The sequence below is a fragment of the Lepidochelys olivacea genome, assembly GCF_965140295.1.
Source record: "Lepidochelys olivacea isolate rLepOli2 genome assembly, chromosome: 7".
In the NCBI taxonomy this organism is placed as follows: domain Eukaryota; kingdom Metazoa; phylum Chordata; order Testudines; family Cheloniidae; genus Lepidochelys; species Lepidochelys olivacea.
The window spans coordinates 82185372-82210246 of NC_140417.1; the positions used below are offsets into that span (position 1 = coordinate 82185372).

Here is a 24875-nt window from a genome sequence, read left to right on the forward strand (position 1 = left end):
CCATCAATGGCCCCGGCGCAGTTAGGAAACCCCATTCTCTCAAAGCCAGCAATTACCTCAGGAATATCTTTAATGCCCGCCACCTGGGGGTAAACCACACGCCGGATTGCCTCAGTTACCTCTGCCACCACTTTACCCACAGTTGACTTTCCAATCCCAAACTGGTTGGCAACAGACCTGTAGCAATCTGGAGTAGCCAGCTTCCACACAGTTATACCAACCCGCTTCTGGACTGGCAAAGGTGACCTCATGTGTGTCTCTTTACGCTGGAGGATGGGGGTAAGCTGCTCACAAAGCTCCAGAAATGTGGCTTTCTTCATGTGAAAGTACTGGATCCAGTGCTGGTCATCCCAAGTCTGCATGACAATGTGGTCCCACCAGTCTGTGCTTGTGACCCTGCACCAAAAGCGGCGGTCTACACAGGGGACATCAGCGGTTATGCCAATTATACTGAGCAACATCTGCCACTGAGAGTCCATGATGACAGGGTACTCTTCCTCTTCTGCCTCCTCTTCCTCCTCCTCTTCCTGCAGATCCATCAGGAAATTAGTCAGGAACCTTCGGTGGCACAGAAAACGCCGCTGAACTGTCCACCAGCGCCTCACAGAAGCTCTGCCGGTTTCCTGACACAGAAGTGAAAGCGCAAGTAGGAGGAGTTCATCCAAAGGCGCCTCCTCCATGTTGCTGGTTCTGATGGCTAGGAGTGCACAGACCAAAATGACTGCTAGGCAGCTTGTGGGGGGAGGAAGAAGGGGGGCAGTTCACGTTTCCTATAACGAGCATGGTGGGCAGTCGAGTTTTCCCACAGTACAACGTGGTCTAGGGCTAGAGTGTCGACATAGGCAGCGGGAGGAGTGCCAGGCACTCCGGGATAGGGTGACTTTGACTTGGGACTGTGCGCTGCAGTGTGGTTGCCAGATCCCTAGGCTCAAGCCTGAGTCAGAAAATGCTTTAACCTAGGGTTAAAATGCAGTGTAGACGCTCCAACCCAGGGTTCCCTGACACAGGTCAGCTGACTTGAGTTCCAAGAACCCGAGCTGCTGAGTAGCCACAGAGCCTGAGGCACTATCTACACTGCAGGGGGGCGTCCAATGCCCCCACCAGTGTGGGCTCGCGGGGAGGGGGGCATCCCCAGCATCCACCAGCCATAGCTCTGCCCCGGCGGGGGGTGTGGGGACAGCGCAGGGCCGGGGCGGCGCCGCCGGCTCCTTCTGAGCTGCGCCCCGCGAGGGGTGACGCGGGCGGCGGGGGAGGGCGCTGGGCCAAGGGGCGGGTGCGCGCGGCGGCCGGGCCACCCAGGGCGCTTGATGGGCGCAGCGTGCCGCAGGCTGCTGTACGGAGCCGGGCGGCCGGGCGCAGGGGCTGCGGGGCTGCCCGCCCTGCTCGCGCGAGGACCCGGCTCGGCGCGCCCCCCGCTCGGCCCCCGCGCGGGGCTCCGGCTGCTCCAGCCCGGCGCAGCCCCCTTCTCCCTCGGCCGGCGCTGGGGTTGGGCCCGGGCCCCGGCCTTCATCCCCTCGCCTCACTTCCTGTGCGACGGCCCCGGGGCGGGGCTCGTTCCTTTCACCGCGGCCGCCGACCAGCGCAGCGGCTCCCTGCCCGAGCTCCGCGGGGAACAGCCGGAGGAAATGCCCGCAGCCGCCCTCCTTGCAGCCGACAGCGAGCCCGAGACCCCCTGGGAAGGCGAGGCTGCCCGGGCGGGCCGGAGGAGGAAGCACAAGGTACCGGAGATGGAGGCGGAAACATCGGGGAAGAGAAGCCACCTGAGCCGGGACCCCCGGGCGGGGTGGGGGCGCGCGCGGCTGGGTGGGGCCCGATCGCAGCCGGTCGGAGGGAGAACCGGGCCCGGGGGTCCCCGCACAGACCCGTGCTGTGCCCGGAGGCTCCTCGTGCTATTCGCCGCTTGGCCTCCATTGCTGCGCCACGTGGGCGCCTCGCGTCCGGATCGCGGTGTGGGCGCCGCCGGGCTGGGTGAGCGGAGAGCCCGGCACCGCTGGTTTGCCGCTGAACAATCAGCGGCGCTCGCCGACCTGCCATCCCGATGGTGTGGCGCATTTCTGCCCCCTTGTCAGTCTCCCCGGGGACGAGAAAGGTGCCAGCCCTGGGCTGTGTCAGGCACAGAGCGTGTGTGTTCTCTGGCCAGAGGGGCTCCACCGAGCGCGCCCTGTCACCGTCCCCGGAAGGTATCTGGCCCTAGGGTATATGTGTACTGGGAGGTGTGATTCCCAGCGTGAGTAGAAGGGCTTGGGCTAGCTCTGCTCTAAGTCGGGCTCTATAAATAGCAGTGTGGTCCTTGTGGCATGGGCAGTGGCTTGGGCTAGCCAGCCACCTGAGCTCGGAGCCAGGGGGTTGGGTGGGCTTGGACTGGGGCAGCTTGATCTTCTACACTTTTCACAGTATCCATCCGATGAAGTGAGCTGTAGCTCACGAAAGTTTATGCTCAAATAAATTGGTTAGTCTCTAAGGTGCCACAAGTCCTCCTTTTCTTCTTGTGTAAGCCATTACCTGTGCCCCAATTCCAGGCTGCTGTTTTCGGAGTGTTCGTTTGAGCACTGCTAGTGTGAGTCTATCTACCCCTGCGGTAATCACATCTTTCAGCTGCAGTGTAAATATCCCACCCTTTCAGATTATAGTGTCAGCACATTTATACATGTTAATCCCACCCCATCCCAAATGACTTTTGTGAAATGGAGATCTCTAAATGTCAGTGCCTAGAAGCTTGAGATTTTGGTTTAATATCTTGGTCCAGTGGATAGGATAGGGCATTAGACTGGGACTCAGTAGAGAGTTCTGTTCCTGACGCTGCCACTAATCTGCTGCATGAGGTTGGGTAACTCACATCACCTGGTGCCTCTGTTTCCCCTCCCATCCTTTGTCTGTGGTGTCTGTTTTGATTGTACATGCTTCAGGTTAAGAAAGATATGCCTGTACAGTGCCTAGTAAAATAGAGTTCCAAACTCATTTGGGGCCTGTAGGGGCACCCGTCATGCAAATAATAATTACATCTGGTAATCATGAGCGAGTAAACAGGTAGGTGCATATGACACTAATTCATCCAGGAAGAATCTCGTTCTCCTCATATTCAATACTTCGATTGCTTGAGGACTGATACTGAATACTAACTGTGACTGAACATTCTCTTACAATATGGGGTGGTTTAATTAAAATGGGGTATGGCCCTGCCGGAGAGATTCTGATGACAAAGGAATCCTGCTCTCCCTGAAGAGGATCAGGCATCAGAGATGAAAAGTCTAAAGACATTTTACTTTTCTTTGTTTTTTTGTCCTTTTCTGTTTGATGTTGTTGTCTCTCTGAAGGATAAAAAGGAGAAGAAATCTAAACTCCGCGATAAATCCAAGGAGCTGAAATCCCAAACAGAGGAAAATGAGCTATCTGAAGATGACCTTGAGCCTCCTAAACCTAAAAAGAGGAAAAAAGTTAAAGAAAAAGTGAATCAAGAGATTGAAGAAAACAGCCCAGAGGACAAGGTGAAATCCTTGTCCATGAACAATGGCATTGTCCACTCAAAAGCTCAGTGTAATTCCAGTGAAGCATCAAGTGCAGAATATGACAGTGACCAAGAGCCAGTAAAGGTACACACTGAAACCCTGAATTTTACCTGCTTTAAAAATGTAATCTACCGGTCTTGCTTGGTGGAAGTGCTCAGCGCTACTAGGAAATATCTTGCTTGTCATCCCTGGTCCTAGCAGAGGATAATAGATTCTGTGCGTGCAGCACAGAATTCACAATCCAGGAGGAGGGGATGCTAAAGTAGCTTTAAGTTTAAGCAGCCTTTAACCTCTCTTGTTTCTGGTCTGGTCTGGTCTGGTGGGTGGAGCAGCCCTGATATAATTTGGGCTGCCTATGGTACAGCCTGTCCCCAGCTGACTGTGGGCAGCAGCTCTGCCAAGAATCTCTGCAGTGCTGTACAGTCCACATACTCCCACCCCCCCAATCCCTGCCAGGGTTTACAAAAGGGTTCTCATAAAACCGTTTATAGCTGTATTCCTCTGTTCTTGCTCTTCAAACAATTCTCCCCATGCTGGGTTCAGCCTTTGCCCTGCATACAGGGGTCAAAATGCAAGGGGGAAATCTCACCATTGATCTGTAAATCCATCTCCTGCCAAGGAAGGATATATATGGTTTGTTTACACTGGTAAATTTACTGATATGATTATACTGGTATAACTCAGTTTTTTATATCTTATTCTGGAACAAGAGTGTGCACTTAGGGAGTTACACTGGTATAATTAAGACAGTAAATTTTCCTGTGTAGGCAAGTCCATAGCCTTCATGCCAGAAAATATCAGACATTAATCTGATTTTGTGTATCAGGCTGAGAAAGGAATATTACAAAAGGAGAGCATGCCACTTATGGGAATGAGCATGGAGTGCCTTCTGTTGCTCTCTCCTGTTTGATCAGAGTCTTGCTGAGACGTTTCAGAGAGACCTTGCTCCCTGAGTTTACCTCTTGTATATATTGCTGGGTCTTGCAGCTCTTCTGTTTATTGCATGTTACATAGGGAAGTATATGTCAATAGTAGAGTGTTTTTGTAGATCACCTGTAGTTTGTTTTCAATTTCTGTACCAGAAGTTGGGTAGCTAATTTCAAGTTAGTCCATTTAGTGGATAATTTAAATTAAAATATTTATTTGCAAAATCTCTGAGAAAGTTCCATCATCCAGAAATGTTCTTTACTGGATAATATATGCTAATAGTGAATATGTGTTTGTTTTTGTTTCTTCTGCATTTGGCAGAACAATTTTCTAATGTTTTCCAGGGGTGAGTTAAAAAATATTAATTAGCAAGAGGAACACAAATAGTCCAAGTGTATACACACAATGTAATAGCAGCCTGAGGTGCAAGGGCCAATGGTGGTTGCCCTGCATTTATCAAGGTTGTAAAATGACTTTGAGGGTCTCCTTTTCCCCCATATACCCAGGGGATCATAGGTGAGACTGTTCTGGAGAAGTTTTTTATTTTTTATTTTCTTTTGGGTTAAAATATTGTGGAACTCAGTAGTATAGTAAAATGACTGTCTCCTTGTGCCTAATCTGTTGCTTTATTTTAATTTAACAGCAGTTGACAGAAGAGGAGAAAGAAGGTGCCTTCTCTAATTTCTCTATTTCCAAAGAAACAGCTGAGCTTCTTAAAGGTAACTTCTGTGGAGAAGAAATTTACTAACAAAAAGGTGGTTCCAAATAGATCGCAAGTATCTTTTTAAATAATGTGCCAAAAGCCATTCTGTATTAGTGACACAAGCAGGGATGGAAACCAGAAGGCCTGACTCTCACATCCCACTGTAACCACTAGGCACCTTTGCTCCCATTAATGAGGGTTTCACATTTACACGATTTCAAGTGCAGTCTCATCAAGGCAGATTCATTTCCTCTGTGATACCGTTGCTTCTAGATATAAACTGTGGGAAGACGGTTGCTTTTTTTTTAGGGCTGTCAAGTGATTAAAAAGATTAATTGTGCAATTAAAAAGATTAATTGTGCTGCTAAACAATAATAGAATACCGTTTATTTAAATATTTTTGGATTTTTTTTTACATTTTCAAAGATATTGATTTCAGTTATAACACAGAATACAAAGAGTACAATGTTCACTTTATATTTTTTTATTACAAATATTTGCACTGTAAAAAGCAAAAGAAATAGTATTTTTCAGTTCACCAAATACAAGTACTGTAGTGCAGTCTCTTTATCATGAAAGTTGAACTTACAAATGTTGAATTTTTACAAGAAAAAACTGCATTAAAAAATAAATCAATGTAAAACTTTAGAGCCTACACATCCACTCAGTCTTACTTCAGCCAATCACTCAGACGAACAAGTTTGGTTACAATTTGAAGGAGATAATACTGCCTGCTTCTTGTTTACAGTGTCACCTGAAAGTGAGAACAGGTGTTCACATGGTACTGTTGTAGCTGGTGTTGGAAGTTATTTATTTGCCAGATGTGCTAAAGATTCGTATGTCCCTTCATGCTTCAACCACCATTCCAGAGGACATACATCCATGCTGATGATGGGTTCTGCTCGATAACAGTCTAAAGCAGAGTGGACCGATGCATGTTCATTTGCATCATCTGAGTCAGATGCCACCAGCAGAAGGTTGATTTTCTTTTTTGTTGTTTTGGCGGGAGGGATAGCTCAGTGGTTTGAGCATTGGCCTGCTAAACCCAGGTTTGTGAGTTCAATCCTTGAGGGGGCCGTTTGGGATCTGGGGCAAAAATTGGAGATTGGTCCTGCTTTGAGCAGGGGGTTGGACTAGATGACCTCCTGAGGTCCCTTCCAACCCTGATATTCTGTAGTTTCCGCATCAGAGTGTTGCTCTTTTAAGACTTCTGAAAGCGTGCTCCACACCTCGTGCCTCTCAGATTTTGAACAGCACTTCAGATTCTTAAACCTTGGGGCCCATTGCTGAGCCTATTTTTAGATATCTCACATTGGTACCTTCTTTGAGTTTTGTCAAATCTGCTGTGGAAGTGTTCTTAAAACAAACAACATTTTCTGTGTCATCGTCCGAAACTACTATAACACGAAATATATGGCAGAATGCAGGTAAAACAGAACAGGAGACCTACAATTTTCCCCCAAGGAGTTCAGTCGCAGATTTAATTAACACATTTTTTTTAACGAGCATCATCAGCATGGAAGCATGTCCTCGGGAATGGTGGCTGAAGCATGAAGGGGCATATGAACGTTTAGCATATCTGGCACGTAAATACCTTGCAACGCCAGCCACAAAAGTGCCATGCGAATGCATGTTCTCACTTTCAGGTGACATCGTAAATAAGAAGCAGGCAGTAAATGTAAACAAACTTGTTTGTCTGAGTGATTGGCTGAACAAGAAGTAGGACTGAGTGCACTTGTAGGCTCTAAAGTTTTACATTGTTTTGGTTTTGAGTACAGTTATATAACAAAAGTACAATCTACGTTTGTAAGTTACAGTTTCATGATAAAGAGATTGCACTATAGTACTTGTATGAGGTGAATTGAAAAATATGATTTCTTTTATCCTTTTTACAGTGCAAATATTTGTAATAAAAATAATAAGTGAGCATTCTTCTGTTCTGTATTTTGTATTCTGTCTTGTAATAGAAATCAATGTATTTGAAAATGTAGAAAAACATCAACAAATATTTAATACATTTCAATCGGTATTCTATTTAACAGTGCAGTTAATTTTTTGAGTTAATTGACAGCCTTACTTTTTTTTTTCCTCTGATTAGCATTATGTTGTGAGGTTGTCACTTATATTGTCTATTGTAACTTCTATATCTGTTTCTGCGTACTATTTTCTGAAAAACTATCCCATTCTATATATGTGCATATTATTTCTTCAGGGGTAGTACTTTAAATTATCTTTATTAAATCTAATTTATAACTGGTCATCTGTCTCAACTTTTAGATCATTTGGCAATTTTGATCTCTTCTCTCTGATCTGCTATCCTAGATTAGTATATTCTGTGAATTTAATCACTACGGAGTTCACATTATTCTGATCGTTGAGTATTGGTAGAGTTTAAAGCAACACACAGGAATCCATTTTAAACTTTCCTTGTTCTGAAGTCACACCATTAATAATTTGTATGTACTACTGGCCAGTTTTTACCCACCCTAATGTTTTCCTCTTTGTACAGCATCTTTCAAACTTCTGCAAGTTTTAATGTGCTTCTGTGTTTAAAAACAAAAAAAAGTCCCACAACCTTGACTGATATCAAAGTCAGTTGCATGTACTGTTGCTGTTCTGTATCAGATGTAGCAAAAAATGGTCGTTTACCCCAGATACCAAATCTTGCTCCCAGAAAAAGATTAAAAAAATGTTTTGCCAAGTATAGTAGAAATGAAAACAAATGTGTATTTACTATTTGCACCCACTGTCAGATGCAGGACTTGCCATGATCTGTCTCATGAATTTGGTTTGCTTTTCATTATCATACAAAAGGGCTTTCAGATGTCTATCTCAGCTTATTGTGGATTCACGGCACCTTTTAATAAAGGTATATTGAACTGTCTTGTAGCTCGAGGAGTAAAGTACCTGTTTTCTGTGCAAGCGAAGACCTTTCAGCCCATATATGATGGCAAAGATGTGATAGCTCAGGCTCGAACTGGAACTGGGAAAACGTTTTCTTTTGCTGTTCCTTTGATTGAAAAACTTCAGGGAGACACACTGGAGAGGAAGAGAGGCCGCATACCAAAGGTAATTTAGCCACTTAAGGACTCACTGATGGCTTAAATTATGGCAATATTTGAAAGTGATTTTTATAATTGTTTTTGGTTCTTATTAAAAATATCCCCTTCTTTCTTCCCACTTACTCCCTTTTTTAAATGCTCCTTCTGATCCTGGAAAACATTCTTCAAAATAGGGTTTACAAAATGATACTTCTTCACAGTATCCTAATGATGACAAAATACACAGCTTTATGATTCTTTGTGATTATGTTGCATTCATTGTGTAATAGGCTGAAAAGAGGGAGGGCATATCTGCTGTATTCATATGAGCATATACAAATATTCTGCTCTTAGCTGCCTAGTGAGCAGGTTTCTTGTATGGTTTGATACCTCTCCTACTCATAAAAATGAAGCAGACCGGCAAACTGGTGTTATCCCAAATTATTCTTGCCCCTGTATATAAACTACAGGATGACACTTGCTTTTTCCCTCCACATTGGGACAGCTTAAGTTATGATTTCAAGTCCTGGCATAAATGTTCTTTATGCTTCTATTTAAGCAGGTGATTTAACTGGTAGTGCACTATAAAGGGGTATTGTCAAGGTTGGTCTGTTTATAGTTAGTCCAACCAGTTTTGTTGTGGTTTGTGGAATAAAAACACATCTCTTCCATCCTTCTACCATGCCTTTAGAGTACACATTATAAAATATTGTCTGAACGATTTGTAAGAATATTATTCACTGGTTGATATTATCTTTTAATTCTTACGGACTAACAATTGCAATTCATTTGGGAGGTGGGGACAGTGATCGCTCACTAGAGTGCTTCAAACTTCAGTGTTTTATTTAAAATAAATTAAATAGCAGCTCTCTTGTTATCCCAAAATTTTGGTTTATGCACCTTTTTGTCCTTTAATACTGAACTGCGCATTGGTCATCATCGTAATTTTAGAAAATTTATAGATTTAGAGAGCTATCTTATTGTGTACAATTCTTTTACGACTATCTTAATTGTACTGTCCTCAGCAATTAAATCTGGGTGCCACTCAGGAACAACAAGGCAACCTGATCTAGACAAATGAATACAGGATTGGGAGTCAGAAATTCCTGATTTTTATAATCCCATTTCTGTTGATAACTTATTGTGTAGCCTTGGGCAAGTCACTTGACTTCTTTGCCTCAATTTCTTGATCTGTATTATGAGTCAGACACTTACCTGTCTTTCAGAGATGTTTGAGAATTAATTACTAGTGTGTTAAAGCATTTCAGACTCCTAAATAGCTAAATAAGTGTGAAGTATATTACAGAGACACTGCTGTTATGTAAGAAATATCAATGAAAGTTACATTTTTAAAAGGCTTCATTAGGTGTATTTTATAATTCAAGGCATAATTATGGTGTAACTATTGCTAAACATTTAGTCTGCCTTAATTCATCCTCCTTGGTGATGGGGAGGAAAGTGTGGCAAAAAGAATGGTCTGCACCATACTTCTGAAGAATCTGGAAATCCTAGAGCAAGGGTGGGCAAACTTTTTGGCCTGAGGGCCACATCGAGGTTGCAAAACTGTTTGGAGGGCCGGGTAGGGAAGGCTGTGCCTCCCCAAACACCCTGGCCCCCGCCCCCTGACTGCCCCCCTCAGAACCCTCAACCCATCCACCACCCCCTGCACCTTGTCCCCTGACTGCACCCTCTATCCAGCCCCCAGTGCTCCCCATCCCCTGACTGCCCCTGGAACCTCCTGCCCCTTATCCAACCTCCCTGCCCCCTTACCATGCTGCTCAGAGCTGCAGGAGCTCACAGCCACACTGCTGCACTCCCTGGCAGGAGCAGCGGGCCACAGCGCTGGCGGCTCAGTGAGCTGATGCTGCAGCGGAGCGGGAACAGCAGGGGAGGGGCCAGGGGCTAGCCTCCCCGACTGGGAGCTCAAGGGCTGGGTAGGACGGTCCCACAGGCTGTAGTTTGCCCACCTCTGTCCTAGAGAGATCTCTCTAATTATATTTTCTGTACACTGTCATTTAGCAATGATATCAGAGTAACAGTTTTTATTAATCGTTTTCTTGGTGCTTAAAATCTGGTTATGCTAACCTATGTGTCCTTGAAATGTGATAGCAACAAAATGGACAGAAAAATAACTATAACAGCAAGAATTAACACTGGATAACTAAGAAAATTCAACTAATAACATGGGCAAATAAATGAATAGTAAATTTAAAGGTAAAGGTTCACATAAGTGTGAGGCACTTTATCTAACCCATTCTGTGGGACATGTGACCCATACAATTGCAGGTGGCTCTCCTTTGATTTGTACTGTGACCAAGGTTAGTGGAAGGGATCAGACCAGCTTTTAGTAGTGCATAAATCTGGGTTCTGCTAACTTTGGCCCAAGCTTTCTTTGAGGTCCATGGCACTGGATAGCTCGTTGTGGCTCCCAAGTCAACACCAGTGCTAGCTTGGAGAAAGCTATGCCAGTTCTGCTTGTTCGTACTGTTTATGAAAGCCATGATGTACCAGTCTCCTTCTGGTTGAGAGTGTGATCTGAATGATGAGGAGGAGCTTGGAGACCATCGTGCTGAACGTGGCATAAAACCACAGCTGTTTACAAACAGGAGAAAATTCAAGGGGGCAGCGTCAGATCAACTTTGGAGAACAGCTTACCTGATAGGGTGGGGAATTTGATACCAATCACCAAGTGGCTGCATTTCTGATGGTTTTGTCATTCTGTCCAGGTGCTAGTTCTTGCTCCAACGAGAGAGCTGGCAATCCAGGTAGCCAGGGACTTTAAGGATGTCACAAAGAAACTCACAGTGGCTTGTTTTTATGGAGGAACTCCATATAATGGACAAAGTAAGTACATGTTAGAAGTCGCTTTGATATCTGCTGTTGTTTCATGAGAATCATTCAGGGAATAAAACTGTCTATTTTCCTTAAGGTTTCACTTCAGTAAAAAACTGAAATTGTTTAAAAAAGAAAAGGTAGTTCAAGTTGGGTCCATCTCTACCAAAAGAATCCTAGGGGATCGCTATCCAAATGTATAATTTATTTTCTTCAGAAGTTATAACATTTGCTTTAAATTTATAAAGAAATAATCTTGTTCCTGAGTGGATGAACGCTGGGGCCAGATGACTGTCCAAGGAAAGCAGAGTGTTCATTTTAAACCCCAAGTGATGGTGTTCCAGTTTAGAGGGTAGTGAAACTGAACAAATCAAACCATTTCTTGTCTATTCATTTGTGCCTGCCATCTTATCATAGAATATCAGAGTTGGAAGGGACCTCAGGAGGTCATCTAGTCCAACCCCCTGCTGAAAGCAGGACCAATCCCCAACTAAATCATCCCAGCCAGGGCTTTGTCAACCCTAACCTTAAAAATATCTAAGGAAGGAAGGATATTGTAATGTTGCTTTCAGCTTCAGTAGTTTGTGGCTCAGATACCTCAAATGTGATTGGAGAGCATGTTAAGGAGCTCAGCCTTGAACTTGCCACTTGACGTCAGCACTGTAGAATGACAGCAAGAACTGCAGAAGAAACAATTGGCTAGATTGTCACGTTTTTATTTAAAAAAGAAAAAAAGTGGGAACTCAGTTGGGAGTAGAGAGACTGTAAATTATGATGAAGTCCTGATGGTGTTAAATGTGAATTGAATGAAAATGAAGATTTTGGCAGAAGGCATTCTCATTAAGTTATCAGTTTTGGTTTTAGGATAGCAGTCCTTATAGAAAGCCACAGACCACCGCCAGACTCCTTTTACTTGTGACCTAAACTGATTTAATCCTATCTCCAAAAGTGAAAGGTTTAGGGCATTAACAACCTAGTCTTTAAATAAGAAGTATTACTGTAAATTGATAGTAGTTTACCAGCCCTAGAAATTCTGTGATCTTTAAGCATTCTTACACATGTGCTGTTTTGCTGCCCTTTCTTCCAGTTGAACATATTAAAAACGGCATTGACATCTTAGTTGGGACTCCAGGACGAATTAAAGACCACCTTCAGAATGGCAAGCTGGACGTTTCCAATGTGAAGCATGTTGTTTTGGATGAAGTTGATCAGATGTTGGACATGGGCTTTGCTGAACAAGTGGAGGAAATTCTAGCATTTGCTTACAAAAAAGGTAAATACTGAATTTTTATGAGTATTGCATTGTCTGCAAAGTAAATTTTTCTGATATATATATATGTGTGTGTGTGTGTGTGTGTATGTATGTATGTATGTATGTATTGGAATACTTTTTTGAAGGAAATGGTGGAAGCCTCATCAATTGAAACATTTGAAACTAACATGGTCAAAGCAATAGGAAATATAAGAACATACAGGTGGCCACACTGAATCAAACCAAAGGCCCATCTAGCACAGTATCCTGTCTTCCGACAGTGACCAACGCGAGGTGGTTCGGAGGGCATGTATAAAACAGGCCATTATTGGGAGATCCATCCCCTATCATCCATTTCCAGCCTCTGGCAGTCAGAGGCTAGGAACACCCTAAGCACAGGGTTGCATCCATAACCAGCTTGACTAATAGCCGTTGATGGACCCATGAACTTATCTAGTTCTTTTTTGAGCCCAGTTATACTTTTGGCCTTCACAATATCCTCTGGCAACAAGTTCCAGAGGTTGACTATGTGTTGTGTGAAGAAGTGCTTCCCTTTGTTTTTTTTTTTGAATCTGCTCCCTATTAATTTCGAGTGACCCCTGGTTCTTGTGTTATGTGAAGGGGTAAATAACACTTCCTGATTCGCTTTTTCCACACCAGTCATGATTTTATAGACCCCCATTGTATCCCCCCTTAGTCGTCTCTTTTTCAAGCTGAACGGTCCCAGTCTTTTTAATCCCTCCTCATGTGGAAACTGTTCCATACCTGTACTTGTTTTTATTGCACTTCACTGTACATGTTCCACTTCTAATATATATATATTTTAAATGAGGCTACCAGAATTGCATGCAGTATTTGAGGTGTGGGTGTACCAGGGATTGATATAGTGCATCATATTTTCTGACTTGTTATCTATGCCTGTACTAATGGTTTCCAACATTGTTAATTTTTTTGACTGCTGCTGCATATTCAGCAGATGTTTTCAGGGAACTATCCACAATGACTCCAATATCTTTCTTGAGTGGTAACAGCTAATTTAGACCCCAGCATTTTGTATGTATAGTTGAGATTATGTTTTCCAATGTGCATTACTTTGCATTTATCATCACTGAATTTCATCTGCCATTTTGTTGCCCAGTCACCTAGTTTTGTGAAACCCCTTTGTAACTCTTCACAGTTACAAAGTATAATGTAACTCTTCATTATACTTTGATTATTGTAGCTGATCAATATTAAAATTACATACTTCTCCATCTCCTGTATACATTTATTAGCCTTCTCAAAATTTTGAAATTTATGCTTTTTGCTTTGTAACTAGTCCTTATAACATGGAATCTGTAATGAAACATCAGTTCTTACGTTGTAATACTACTTGGATTATTGATAGTGATGTGTTGTTTCAAAGATTCTGAAGACAACCCCCAAACACTGCTGTTTTCTGCAACTTGTCCACACTGGGTGTATGATGTAGCTAAAAAATACATGAAATCTAGATATGAACAGTTTGACCTTATTGGAAAGAAGACTCAAAAGACGGCTATGACTGTAGAGGTAAGTAGTTTTGTTACTGCGTGGTATAGGTGCTAGGGATACATAGGATGAATAATATGGGTTATGGTTCTGATCTTCAAAAGCTATGATATTACAGTAACTAAAGCTTAATTTTCTTTTGGCAGTGATTAAAATTAACATAAAGCTTTTTGTAAATAATTTTATGTGGGAAAACAAAATTTTTGTTTTCTTGGTTTTTTCATTTATTTTAAATAAAATCCTAAATATTTTAGAGGATTTTTTAATCAAAATGTTGTCTTTGTGTAAAGAAGTTTAGCTGATATCCTGCTGAATGACAGCAGATATAACATTGGCATATTTTCTTTCCCTAACAGCATTTGGCTATAGAGTGTCACTGGTCCCAGAGAGCAGCAGTTATTGGGGATGTCATTCAGGTTTACAGTGGCAGTCATGGACGGACCATCATATTTTGTGAGACTAAAAAGGATGCAAGTGAACTGGCCCTGAATGCTTCTATTAAACAGGTATTGATGTCTGAAGAGGTAGTCATGGTTGTAAATATCAAGGCTAGAAATTCCTGAAATGAAGATGGGAGCTCAGCCATACAAATAGAATTTATTGTTGTAGGCTTCATGTTTTGTCAACAAGGCCGGGTTTTTTTGACATTTCAGAAAGCTGCAAGTTTCTCCTCAACCATAACAATGATAACTTCTTTTTGGCTGCAAGATCCTTGGAGACAGGAATTTTATTTTGTGTCTACTGTATGGTGCAAAACACATTGCTGACGCTATATAATAAGAAATAATAAAGGAATAGACATCACAGCTTATATTAACATGCTGTTTGGATTCCTGGTTCTTACAACCATGCGTCATCTGAATAATGGGTATTTGGGATACAGGGTGTCCTATAAACACAGTATGGCATTTATCCTAGGACTGAAAGGCCTACTCACCCTCTAAAAAATCCTCTTGAACCATTAATTCAGGCCTTGTAGAGTATATTGAGCAGGCCTTCTGCACATAGATGAATTTTACCCATAATGAATAATAATCCTGGATTCTTACAGAGCAGATATTGTTTTGATGTTGAATGTTAAAATCAAGGAAAAGAGGGAATGGGGAAGTGCAGATATATTTAGTATTTAGTTAAATGGGGTTTACTGTACAGGCTAGACATGCTTAGTTCTGTGGGCTTGCTTTTTTCTCTCCTACTTGTGCATGTAGAAATTCTGTGTAGTTCATTCACAGTAAACCAGCTAAATATGCTAATAACTTCAACAAGGTTGTAGAGTGACACACACAAACACTTGAGATGTTTATGCTAATATTAACCCTTTGAGGCTAGGTGAGTGTGAAGTTGTGTTGTATTTAATAAATTCTGCTTTTCCATATTGCATTGAGAATTCCCACTTCTGGATCCTGATCTCTTCCCCATTAGACAAATTTAGGCACCACCTCTTTTCTTGCAAATACCAGAGGCAGTTCAGACTGGTCAGTTGGGCTTGGCCATGTCGCTGAAAATTTTGTGCCATGTTCTCTCTTGCCTGTGGGGAGCTCTTCAGGGCAGGGACCTTGGTCTTGATTCTCATCTCATAGTAGTTTTATATTTCAAGTTTTTGTGTTTTCAACTGAGTTATTCCTGAGTTACACCAGTTAAAGTGAATTAGGATCAGGTCTCTTGTCTTCATATCGGCCTGTAAAGCATGTAGCGCCACGGTTGATGCTATCTACTGCTGTGAACAGTGTTTTGGGGTGGTAAGGAACAGCAAATTGTGCCACCATTGTCAGTGGGTTGCTGCTGCCTAGATACCTCTGTTGGATGAAGTCTTAATGATCTGTTCTTTTGACAGGATGCCCAGTCATTGCATGGTGACATTCCACAGAAACAGAGAGAGATCACATTAAAGGGTTTCAGAAATGGAACATTTGAAGTTCTGGTTGCAACCAACGTAGCTGCCCGTGGTTTAGATATCCCTGAAGTTGACCTGGTCATACAGAGTTCACCCCCAAAGGTAAGAAATGGGTATGCCCTTTTTTTTTTTTTTTAGAAAAAATGAGTCAGCCATTTTTTATATGACAAAACAACAACGGCAGATGATTACTTTATCTGCATCAAATTTTTTTTAAAATGTTGATTTACTGATGGTATGAATTTAAGATTAGTGCTGCAGTGAGATTTTTTTTCTTTAACTGCAGGTGTAAAATTTTCCTGTTGAGCATTTATTTTTTGATTAAATTAAATGTAGGTGTTTGCCCTCTTTTTTTTTTTAATATTATATCTTCTGAAGCCCTTTTTCAATATTTCTAAATCTATTTTGAATTCCATCTATTTTTCCACTGAAATTTCAGATTGTATAAAGCCTTTAGTCATTTAAGTTTATGATACTTCCAGTCTTTTACCTGAATCTGGTGTTACTCTTTCCCTCCAAGGTCAGGAGGGTCACTTCATTTCCAAACAGACTTTCAAGAGCACAGTATAGCATCCCTCTTGGAAACCTTTTATTTCACACAGACTGCTGCATTGCGCGAATCAGATTTGTTTTCCGATTTTGCAAGATTAGTTGCTTTGGGTTTTGTTGTTCCTTTTTTGGCTAGACACTTCCCTCTTTATTTGAACCTTGCTTTCTCTTTTTAATGTTTACTATCTTTTTGGATAGTTAAACCTGTTATCATTAACCCTCCTACAAAATCTCCTTATACAGCAGGAATAAGGGAGCCCTGGGTTTTATTAAAAAAAAAAACTCTAGAATGCTTTTAAAATTTCTAGATGTTTTGTGAAACCTTCTAGGCCTTTTAATTTTAAAAAACTTAAATGTGTTCATGTTAATTTTTTATTTTTAAAGGATGTGGATTCATATATCCATCGGTCTGGACGCACAGGAAGAGCTGGACGGACTGGAATTTGTATCTGTTTTTATCAGCGAAAGGAAGAAGATCAATTAAGACACGTAGAACAAAAAGCGGTAACCGTCTAGCTTTCTTTGGGGTTTGTTTTTGTTTAATCAGTCATTGAATATCTAAAAATTCACTGTGCGCATATATTCTTGGGGAACCTCATAGTCAAGTGCTGTGTAAGGCCACACAGTTCCAACCCAGCAATAGGCAGGGCCTAAAATGGTAATACTAGTCTTTGAAAAGTTTTTACGTACTGTGCTGTGTTGTCTTCTGCAGGTTTTCCTATTCTCCAAATATAACTTTGCCAAGGCTTGTTCATGTGAAACTTTGTGTATATACTTTTAAAACTAGTAGTTGGTGTCTGATAGATTGTGGAACGATTACATGTTCTTTCTGTGTACTACAAAAATCTATTTTTAAAGGAGAACTTGAAAGGCTGTTCTGAAAACAATGTCAAAGCATTGAAGGTACTGAATCAGTAACGTGCAGGCTTTTAAATTTACAAATTAAAACGAAATTCTTGAAAATCCTCTCCTATTTCACTTATTTGCCGAGGCTTGCATTTAGAGTTGTACAATCCCTACAAAGATTAGAGGTAGAAATCCCACTTTTTGCATTTCCTGTTCTGTTTCAGGGTGTCATTAGCTGCTGAAAGCTAAACAGAGAATTTTGAACCCTAGGTTCTTTCTTTTTGGCATGTATTAAATATTCATCTAAGAACTTGACTTACTTTAGGAGTGTTTAATGGAAAGAGGTAAAAACTATATAGTAAAAGCAGAGCCTTGAACCAAGTATTGTCTCAGTTCTCTGGCCTAATTCTGTCCCTCATGCTTTCAGTTTCCTTTGAGGATTAAATACATTTGCACTGTATGATTAAATTGTTTTCAGTGTCAATCCATTGACATTGCACAAACTATTATACTGGCTTTTGGCTAAGATCATTCTTATGTCTAAATCTGATATGTCTTGTGTTGTGGGGTTGGACTCTGATCTAATGAGTCTTTTCCATTTCTAACGTCTTTGATTCAAATATGTGATCAAGACACAGGTACTCACACATTAACAAAAATAGGAATAATTTTAATGTGTTCTATTTTATACAAGAGAGGCTTTTTATAGTTTTTAAATTGTCATGGTTAAATAAAGATTGAACAAAGGATTTGCTGCTTAGGACTAGTAAGGGAATGGTGGCCTTGGAAACAGGACTTGACGAGAGTTTGGTTCTGTTGCGTATTGTAGGGAAAAGACCTTGAGCTCTAATTCATTTTCTTTTCTCAATTTCAGGGCATTACATTTAAGCATGTGGGTGTGCCTACAGCCACAGATATAATTAAAGCTTCTAGTAAAGATGCTATCAGGTATGTTCATTATCTGTCCACAGTTACGAGATGTCTTGAACTTGTAGAAGAAAAATATATGGAGATGTTGGACTCAATTCTGTTACATATACAGTCATACATCTCTCTCTCTCATAAAATCAGTTGCCTTACATGTGCACGCTGGCTGATTTTAGTAAGATATTAGCAGTATGCCCCTGTGTATTTCAGCCCCTCACACAGCAAAATGTCCTGTTTAAAAATATATGTGGTTAAAAGTAACTTTAAATTATAACCTACCAAACCTAACTGCAAGTAATAGAACAAAAAATTGCTTACATATAGGGAAACTGACTTATTCCTATCAGTTGTTGTTGATTTTTAAGAATTGTTACTATATTTAGTATAACTAGAATACCCTTTTAGTTAATGTATTTGTTGCAACTCACACCCTGCATTCTATATCAGATTCATTATTAGTGTTGCTGTTTTTAGTCTGTTCAGTGTGAGTCCTAGCTTTGTACACATCTAACACCTAGTTGGTGGAAATTGCTTCCAGGTGGCATTTTCCTCATGCTTCCCTGCAGGGACTTGCACAAGAGTAAAAATTTGACCCCTTTTGGGAGGACACATTCTGTGCTCCTGCCAGGACCAGAGGCGCTTGCTGTTGCTCTGGGGACCCTGTGCTCCCCTCTCCTACCCACCCCCACCACAGGATATCCTGTGCTCCCACCACCGGGGACGCTGTGCACCCCCCTCGACTGGCCCGTTCCTGTCCTGGAGGATTGTCGCACCATATCATCTCAGCTGCTGACTGGGGGAGGCAGAGAAGAGGATCGGGTGGATGAGCTCTGGAGAACACGGGTTCCTGGAGGAGGGAATCTGGCTCAGGGCTGCAGCTGAGAGCTCTGCTTGGGTGTGCACTGCGAGCAGACATATGGTACGAAACGGGGGGGAAGATACCCTCCGTAAATGGTGCTCCTGCCCCAGGGCCAGAGGAGCTGTCAGCTCCTGACAGCCCTGGGGGCTGGAGGAACTTTCTCTTCCCCTGGGGCCAGAGGAGTTTTCCAAAGCCAGATAATGATTAGTGGGGTCCGTGCCTGTGCTTGTTGTCATCCCCCCCATCCCCCCTCATTCACACCCCTGCTTCGCTGTCTTGAAAGCTTTTTCCCCTTCATATTGTGAGTGATGTATTGATGCTTTCCATATGTCATTTTCATACAAGAGAAAGGTGGTTTACTAGTCAGTGTCAAATTTGACTTACTTGAACATACATATCTGATACTTGTAAGTTTGGACCCAAATCAGCCTTCAGTTGTGCATCTACAACAGCCACTGAAGTCAGTGATTGCTGCACCTATGTAGGGTCTCCTGTATCCATCAATAACTGCAGCGGTAGGATCAACTAGCCAGCCAAATAGGCCCTTTCTAAATGTAATATCTATGATTCTTAATTAAGATGAATAGGTATAACATTTTATATTTCTAAGAATTTCCTTGACTACAATCTAATAGTTCGTATTTGCTGTATATCAAGAATAAACTTTGCCAGTATAGTATGGTTTAGAAATATTTGTTCAATCTGAGATTGGCAGAGGTTTAATAATATAACTTGAGGGGGTGGATCTGGGGTTGTGACCACCCTGCTCTTCTCATGTTGCTAAATGGGACTGGGAGTTCCAGCATGGAAGAGGTTGAGAACCAGTTGTCTAGTGAGCTATTGGTATGCACTGCCGTGTTGGAGATGGCAGATTTAACCCCCGCACCTTGCCTCCCCCAGCTTTGCTCCCTGTGTCAGTGGTAAGTGTCAGTGTGTTGAAGCAGCCTGCTCTGAGAGTAGAAAGCGCTTTGCTCAGTTCATCAGTGACACTATGGCGTGCTACAGAAGGGCATTGGTAGATGCTAAACAGAGATCTGTTTATTGCTCTTGATGAAAGGATGATCACTACAGGACCTTCTGTGTGGAGCATAAATCAGGAATCGGCTTCACTGGTGATACAGAGTATTCTTGGGGCAAAGGGCACTCTCTGCATGTGTTACAGCCTTCTCTTGGGTGGTTAGCTCAAGATTTTCCAAGTGACTGGGTGCCAAACTGGGAGACGCCTTAAAGAGGCTAGATTGTCAGAAGATGAGGACTTGCCACTTCCAGAGTATCAGGCCCCTTTGACAGTACCCAAGACAGGTGCACAAAAATTGAAGCACCAACAATAACTAGTCACTTCTGAAATTCTTGGCCTTAACCTTTGCATTAGTCTTAACAAGTTAATAAAATTTCTCACACACAATTGAATTTTGTAATGTTGGCTTTCTGTATATTGACCTATCAAATCTTTGTTGTAAATACGTAGGTTTTTGGATTCCGTTCCTCCTTCTGCCATCGACTATTTCAAACAGTCAGCTCAGCGGCTGATAGAGGAAAAGGGGGCAGTGGAAGCTCTGGCTGCAGCATTAGCCCATATTTCTGGGGCTACTTCCATTGAACAGCGTTCCTTGCTCAACTCAGATGCGGTAAATAATAATGTTGCATGTCACTACTGTGCTCAAAGCACTGTATGAACTAATCCTCCTAACACCTCTGTGAGAGGGGTAAATATTCTATCCATTTTAGAGAGAGAGATTGTGTATTGAATGGTAAGCAGTGTTGTCAGCAAATGTACTGAGTAAGTGTAACAAGACCTGATACCCTTTAGCTCCCTGTGTCTGAAACTGGCCCTCACCATCACTTTCTGGCACTGTTTAGTTATAGAGATTGCTGCCTCCATTCTCCTTTAACGAGGTACTCTCAGGTTGTTAGCCCAGTCCAAACAGAGCTTCCTTGGTTGCTTTCCCAACTAGGTGCCTGAGCTGCAGCTATTGTCGACCTTACATCAAATTCCAGTTTTCTTAACTAAAATCAAATCGTAGTGGCATAGTTCAGAAAACAGAGGAACTTGAAACTAGTGAGTATATTTTCCTTTAACCAGCACTAAGAAAAGGATGCATAAATTGTCTCCGATCTCAATTACAGAAAAGTGTGATATTATCATGGAAAACTTTAGTAAAGTTTCTTGAGCCAATAGGATGGTTTTTGCTGCTGGCTTAGTCTGTCTTTCTGGAAAATGTTTCAAGTCCCACCATATTTCAAGGAAAAAGAGTCCAGCAGGTAGTCTCTGGGAGTATATTGTTACAGGGAAGACCCTGTAGAAAAGCTCTGTCTTTCTTTGACGTGGGCAGGGGCTACCCAACTCCAGTTCATCTTTGTAGGGTAACTGTTTTGAAGTCAGTACAGTAGATTTCATCTTATTACATAGCCATCTGGATTTCCTTTCCTTATATTGGCCTGTACTAAGTTCTCATGTCTCTTCCTTTTGTAATTTTATAAATGGATATTGATGTGCACCTAATAACTGTTCCCCCACTTCCAACAAATATATTCAGTCTAAAGACTGATACCAATGTGTATTTCTAGCTCGACTTCATTTTCTCTTGAAGGCTTTCATTAGCATGCAAATGGAGGGTGCCTTTATTCCAAACAGCCTACTTGTTAGCAGAACAGTAGAGCCTTAAATATTACAGTAGCCACAAAGATTTATATTGGAATTCATATTCGACAGATTGGACGCTGTCTGCCACAATCTGGTTTACTCCTTCATTGTAAACACATTTCACTGTTTGTTTGTTTTTAAAGGGCTATGTGACGATGACGTTACAATGTTCGGTAGAGATGCACAGCATTGGCTATGCCTGGCGAGGACTAAAAGAACAGCTTGGTGATGAAATAGACAATAAAATTACCAGAATGCGTTTTCTCAAGGGAAAGATGGTGAGATGGTTTATCCAATTGTTTTGTATGCTTGGTTTATTTTGGGAATTTAAGGGCATCTTCTCCTTTTAATGCAGGTGTTGGCTTCTACCATGACCACTCAAAGTTGTGTCTATGAGAGGAGGGTGGATTTTTCTACATTTTGCCTCTGTTGTGATCCAATGACAGAGAAGTTAGGAAATTCACTTCAGATGGGAACCCATCGTGTTACACTAATGGGTTGAAATTGCTTCTCTTTCATCAATAAAATAGACAAGTTGTTCTTCTCAATGCCTACACTGGTCTGTACATACTTTGAAATCAGCCACTCAGCGATTTGGCTCAGTTGGGTCACTTTACTCCTTTGTGAAGAGCATTGACAAAGAAGTTGCATTGCAGGAAGTTCATGTCCTACCTTTGAACAGATACATTACTTTCGGGAAGTGGGGCTGCTGTCAGTACCAAGCATTTGATTCCTCATTTCTTGGCAAATCTGTCGGAAATAAAAATTTTAGAATATAAAAAGGCACTCTCAAAATAGAGCAGGCACTCTGCTATAGTTGTAGTCTGTTATCGGAAGTTAGTGTTCCAATGTCTCTCTCTTTGGATGCCAGCTTGGAGAGTAAATGAATATTATCTCTGTTGTGTTTAGGGTGTGTGCTTCGATGTCCGTACAGCTGAGCAAAGTCATATACAGGTATGTTCTTCTTGCTGGAGGGCCTTTAGAATCCTTTTGAGGACATTTAAGCCAAATACTGTAGCTGCTAGTTATATGCTTATACTATGGTAGTATAAGGCTTGCAGTTTTTTGCAGAGAGTCTGAAACTTTTGTGCATAAAGAGGGTTGCACATTCATTACAAAATATACTCTTTCCTGCTGCTCTCATTAACTAAACTTATTTTGCTGCTTCTGACTTTTTGCTTGTCTGTCCATTCCCTTCCTCCTCTTTACAAAATCCTGCATTGTTGTCTACATAGTGTCTTGGCCTTTTGGCTGCTGCCCGCTCCGCTAACTGAGGGCATTAATAGTAACCAACTTCCCCTGGGGTGGTTCTCTCCTTCGTCCCATGACTGTGAATTGTAAGGGTTTTAAAGACGAATGTTGACCCTTGTCCATAAGATGGATCTGATGAACTAGTTTGGTGAGGATTAGGTTGGTTTTGAAATAACTTCTATGAATATGCAGGCATGCAAATTCAGTTCTTACATTTTCATGATTTCTTTAAATGCATTCAACTTGTTTGATCAGGAGCAATGGCAAGATTCAAGACGCTGGCAGCTGTCCATAGCAACGGAGTTACCTGAGCTAGAAGAAACTCCGCGTGAAGCAGGCCGAGGTTTCTCTAACTTCAGGAACGGGAGGCAAGGAGGCGGTGGCTTTAACAAAAATAACAGATTCAAAAACGGAGGTCAGAAACGAAATTTTCACAGAGCATTTTAGTAACTAATTCAGTTGATGTAGCTATGGGACTACATAATGCCTGCTTTGTTGAAATTAAAATCTATTGAACTTTCCCTTTTGTTTTTGTTACTTTGTTAAACCAGTCACTTTTCTGTAAGTGAGGATGGCGACAAAATCTACTTGCTGAAGTGACATAAAGTTCATTTTAAAAGAAGATCTTGCTGTTTTCTTCCACTGACTTCCATTCCTGATGGACATGTTTGAAAATGTGTAGCTTTAAAAATATAAGCCAACAATTCACACTTTTGAATGAAATCCCTTTCTGCCTATATGTATTAGGACTGAGTGTCACACTAAGAACCTGCCTCTTTGGGTATGTCTGCACAGCAGCTGTGAATGACTGACTTGCATTAAAACACTAAAAATAGCAGCGTGGACGTTGCAAAGCCCAAGCTCCAGCCCAAGCCACCACGGTGTTTTTAGCATGAGCCCTACTAGTGCAAGTCTGCCTTCTCAGGCTGGGAGACTCGCTCTAAGCTGCAGTGTAAGTATACCCTTTAAGAGGCAAATGGTATGGAGTTGATGTACTGATAATGTGAATTTCCTTCGTTAGTCTCTTCTACTATGCTTATGCTGTGTTAAGTGGACAAATTTGAACATAGCTGCCATAACAGACTTCATCTTTTCATTTTCTTTTAATGTTACAATTTAAAGTCTTTCTTAAAAAATATCCCTGTGGGATAGAGAGACATCCTGTCCCCTGCAGGCATTAAAGCTTACTCTGAGAGTTCTCTAATCTGATTCCGTTTTCCCACCATACTGTAGCTTAGCTCCTGCTCTCCTTTGGTGTCTGATGCAATCTGGGTTTTAAATTGACAGCTGTCAAGGTTCTCAGTGAAACTGACTGTTTGCCTAGCCATCCCATCCTCACAAAACAACCACAAAGGTAAAAAAGGTGGATAGTTTTAAAAATCATGGAATCTGAGACTCACCAGGGGGCCCTTGCAGAACATGGTAGAATGAACCCCTGAGTGCTCTGGGGCAGTCCATCAGCATCCTCCCCCATCTGCTGCTGGTCACGCACCATCCTTCCTTCTGCACAAGCAAAAAAACATACACCTTGAACTGTGCTCATGCCATCTAGTGGCTCAACAGCAAAAGCTAGCTTCTCTTAGATCTGCAGATCCAGAAAAGAGACATGCCCGTAGCCAAGATGTCCGCCACTGAAGACAACGAGAGCATGCTCACTCTGCTGAAAAAGGTGGCTGGAGGCACCCTCACAATTAAAGCTAGTTGCTACGCTCCAACCAACAGTGTTTGCTAGAATCCTCCTTGCAGGTACAATCAGGTAGGATGTCAGAAGCCAAGGACCCTATTTCCTCAGTAGAAGATCAGATGCAGGACATGGCTGCCCAAACTGAGAAACACCTCAGAGATGTACAATTAATTAAAGTGAATTAGCTGATCTGGAAAGCAAATCATGCAGAAACAACCTTAGAATCAGAGGGGTTCCTGAGGGAGCAGAACAAGGGAAACCTCTGGAATTTATCCCCAGCCTTTTAATAGAAATTCTTGATCTGCCTGAGGAAGAGCCTGCAGGTCTTTGTTCCCAAAGCCTGCCCCTGGGGCTAAGCCCAGAGCACTGATCATTAAATTTCTCAGGTTTACAACCAAACAATCCATCTATTCAAGGCCACAGGGAAGAA

The 24875-nt window shown here is 42.0% G+C and overlaps 1 protein-coding gene across 2 annotated transcripts; it reads left to right on the plus strand.

The window, feature by feature from the left end:
- Positions 1-1292: 1292 nt before the first annotated feature.
- On the plus strand, positions 1293-23282 carry LOC311523613 (nucleolar RNA helicase 2-like). Of its 2 annotated transcripts, none has more exons than XM_084633788.1 (15): positions 1293-1718; positions 3315-3590; positions 5077-5152; positions 8027-8205; positions 10904-11021; positions 12097-12282; positions 13667-13812; positions 14148-14297; positions 15626-15787; positions 16619-16738; positions 17955-18028; positions 20335-20494; positions 21654-21788; positions 22420-22464; positions 23017-23282. In XM_084633788.1, the coding sequence occupies exons 1-15, from the start codon at positions 1308-1310 to the stop codon at positions 23206-23208; spliced, it is 2430 nt and encodes an 809-aa protein (XP_084489914.1). In that variant the 5' UTR covers positions 1293-1307; the 3' UTR covers positions 23209-23282. The 2 variants fall into 2 exon arrangements, with proteins under 2 accessions (XP_084489914.1, XP_084489915.1); XM_084633789.1 differs by having other exon boundaries at positions 5080-5152.
- Positions 23283-24875: the final 1593 nt, after the last annotated feature.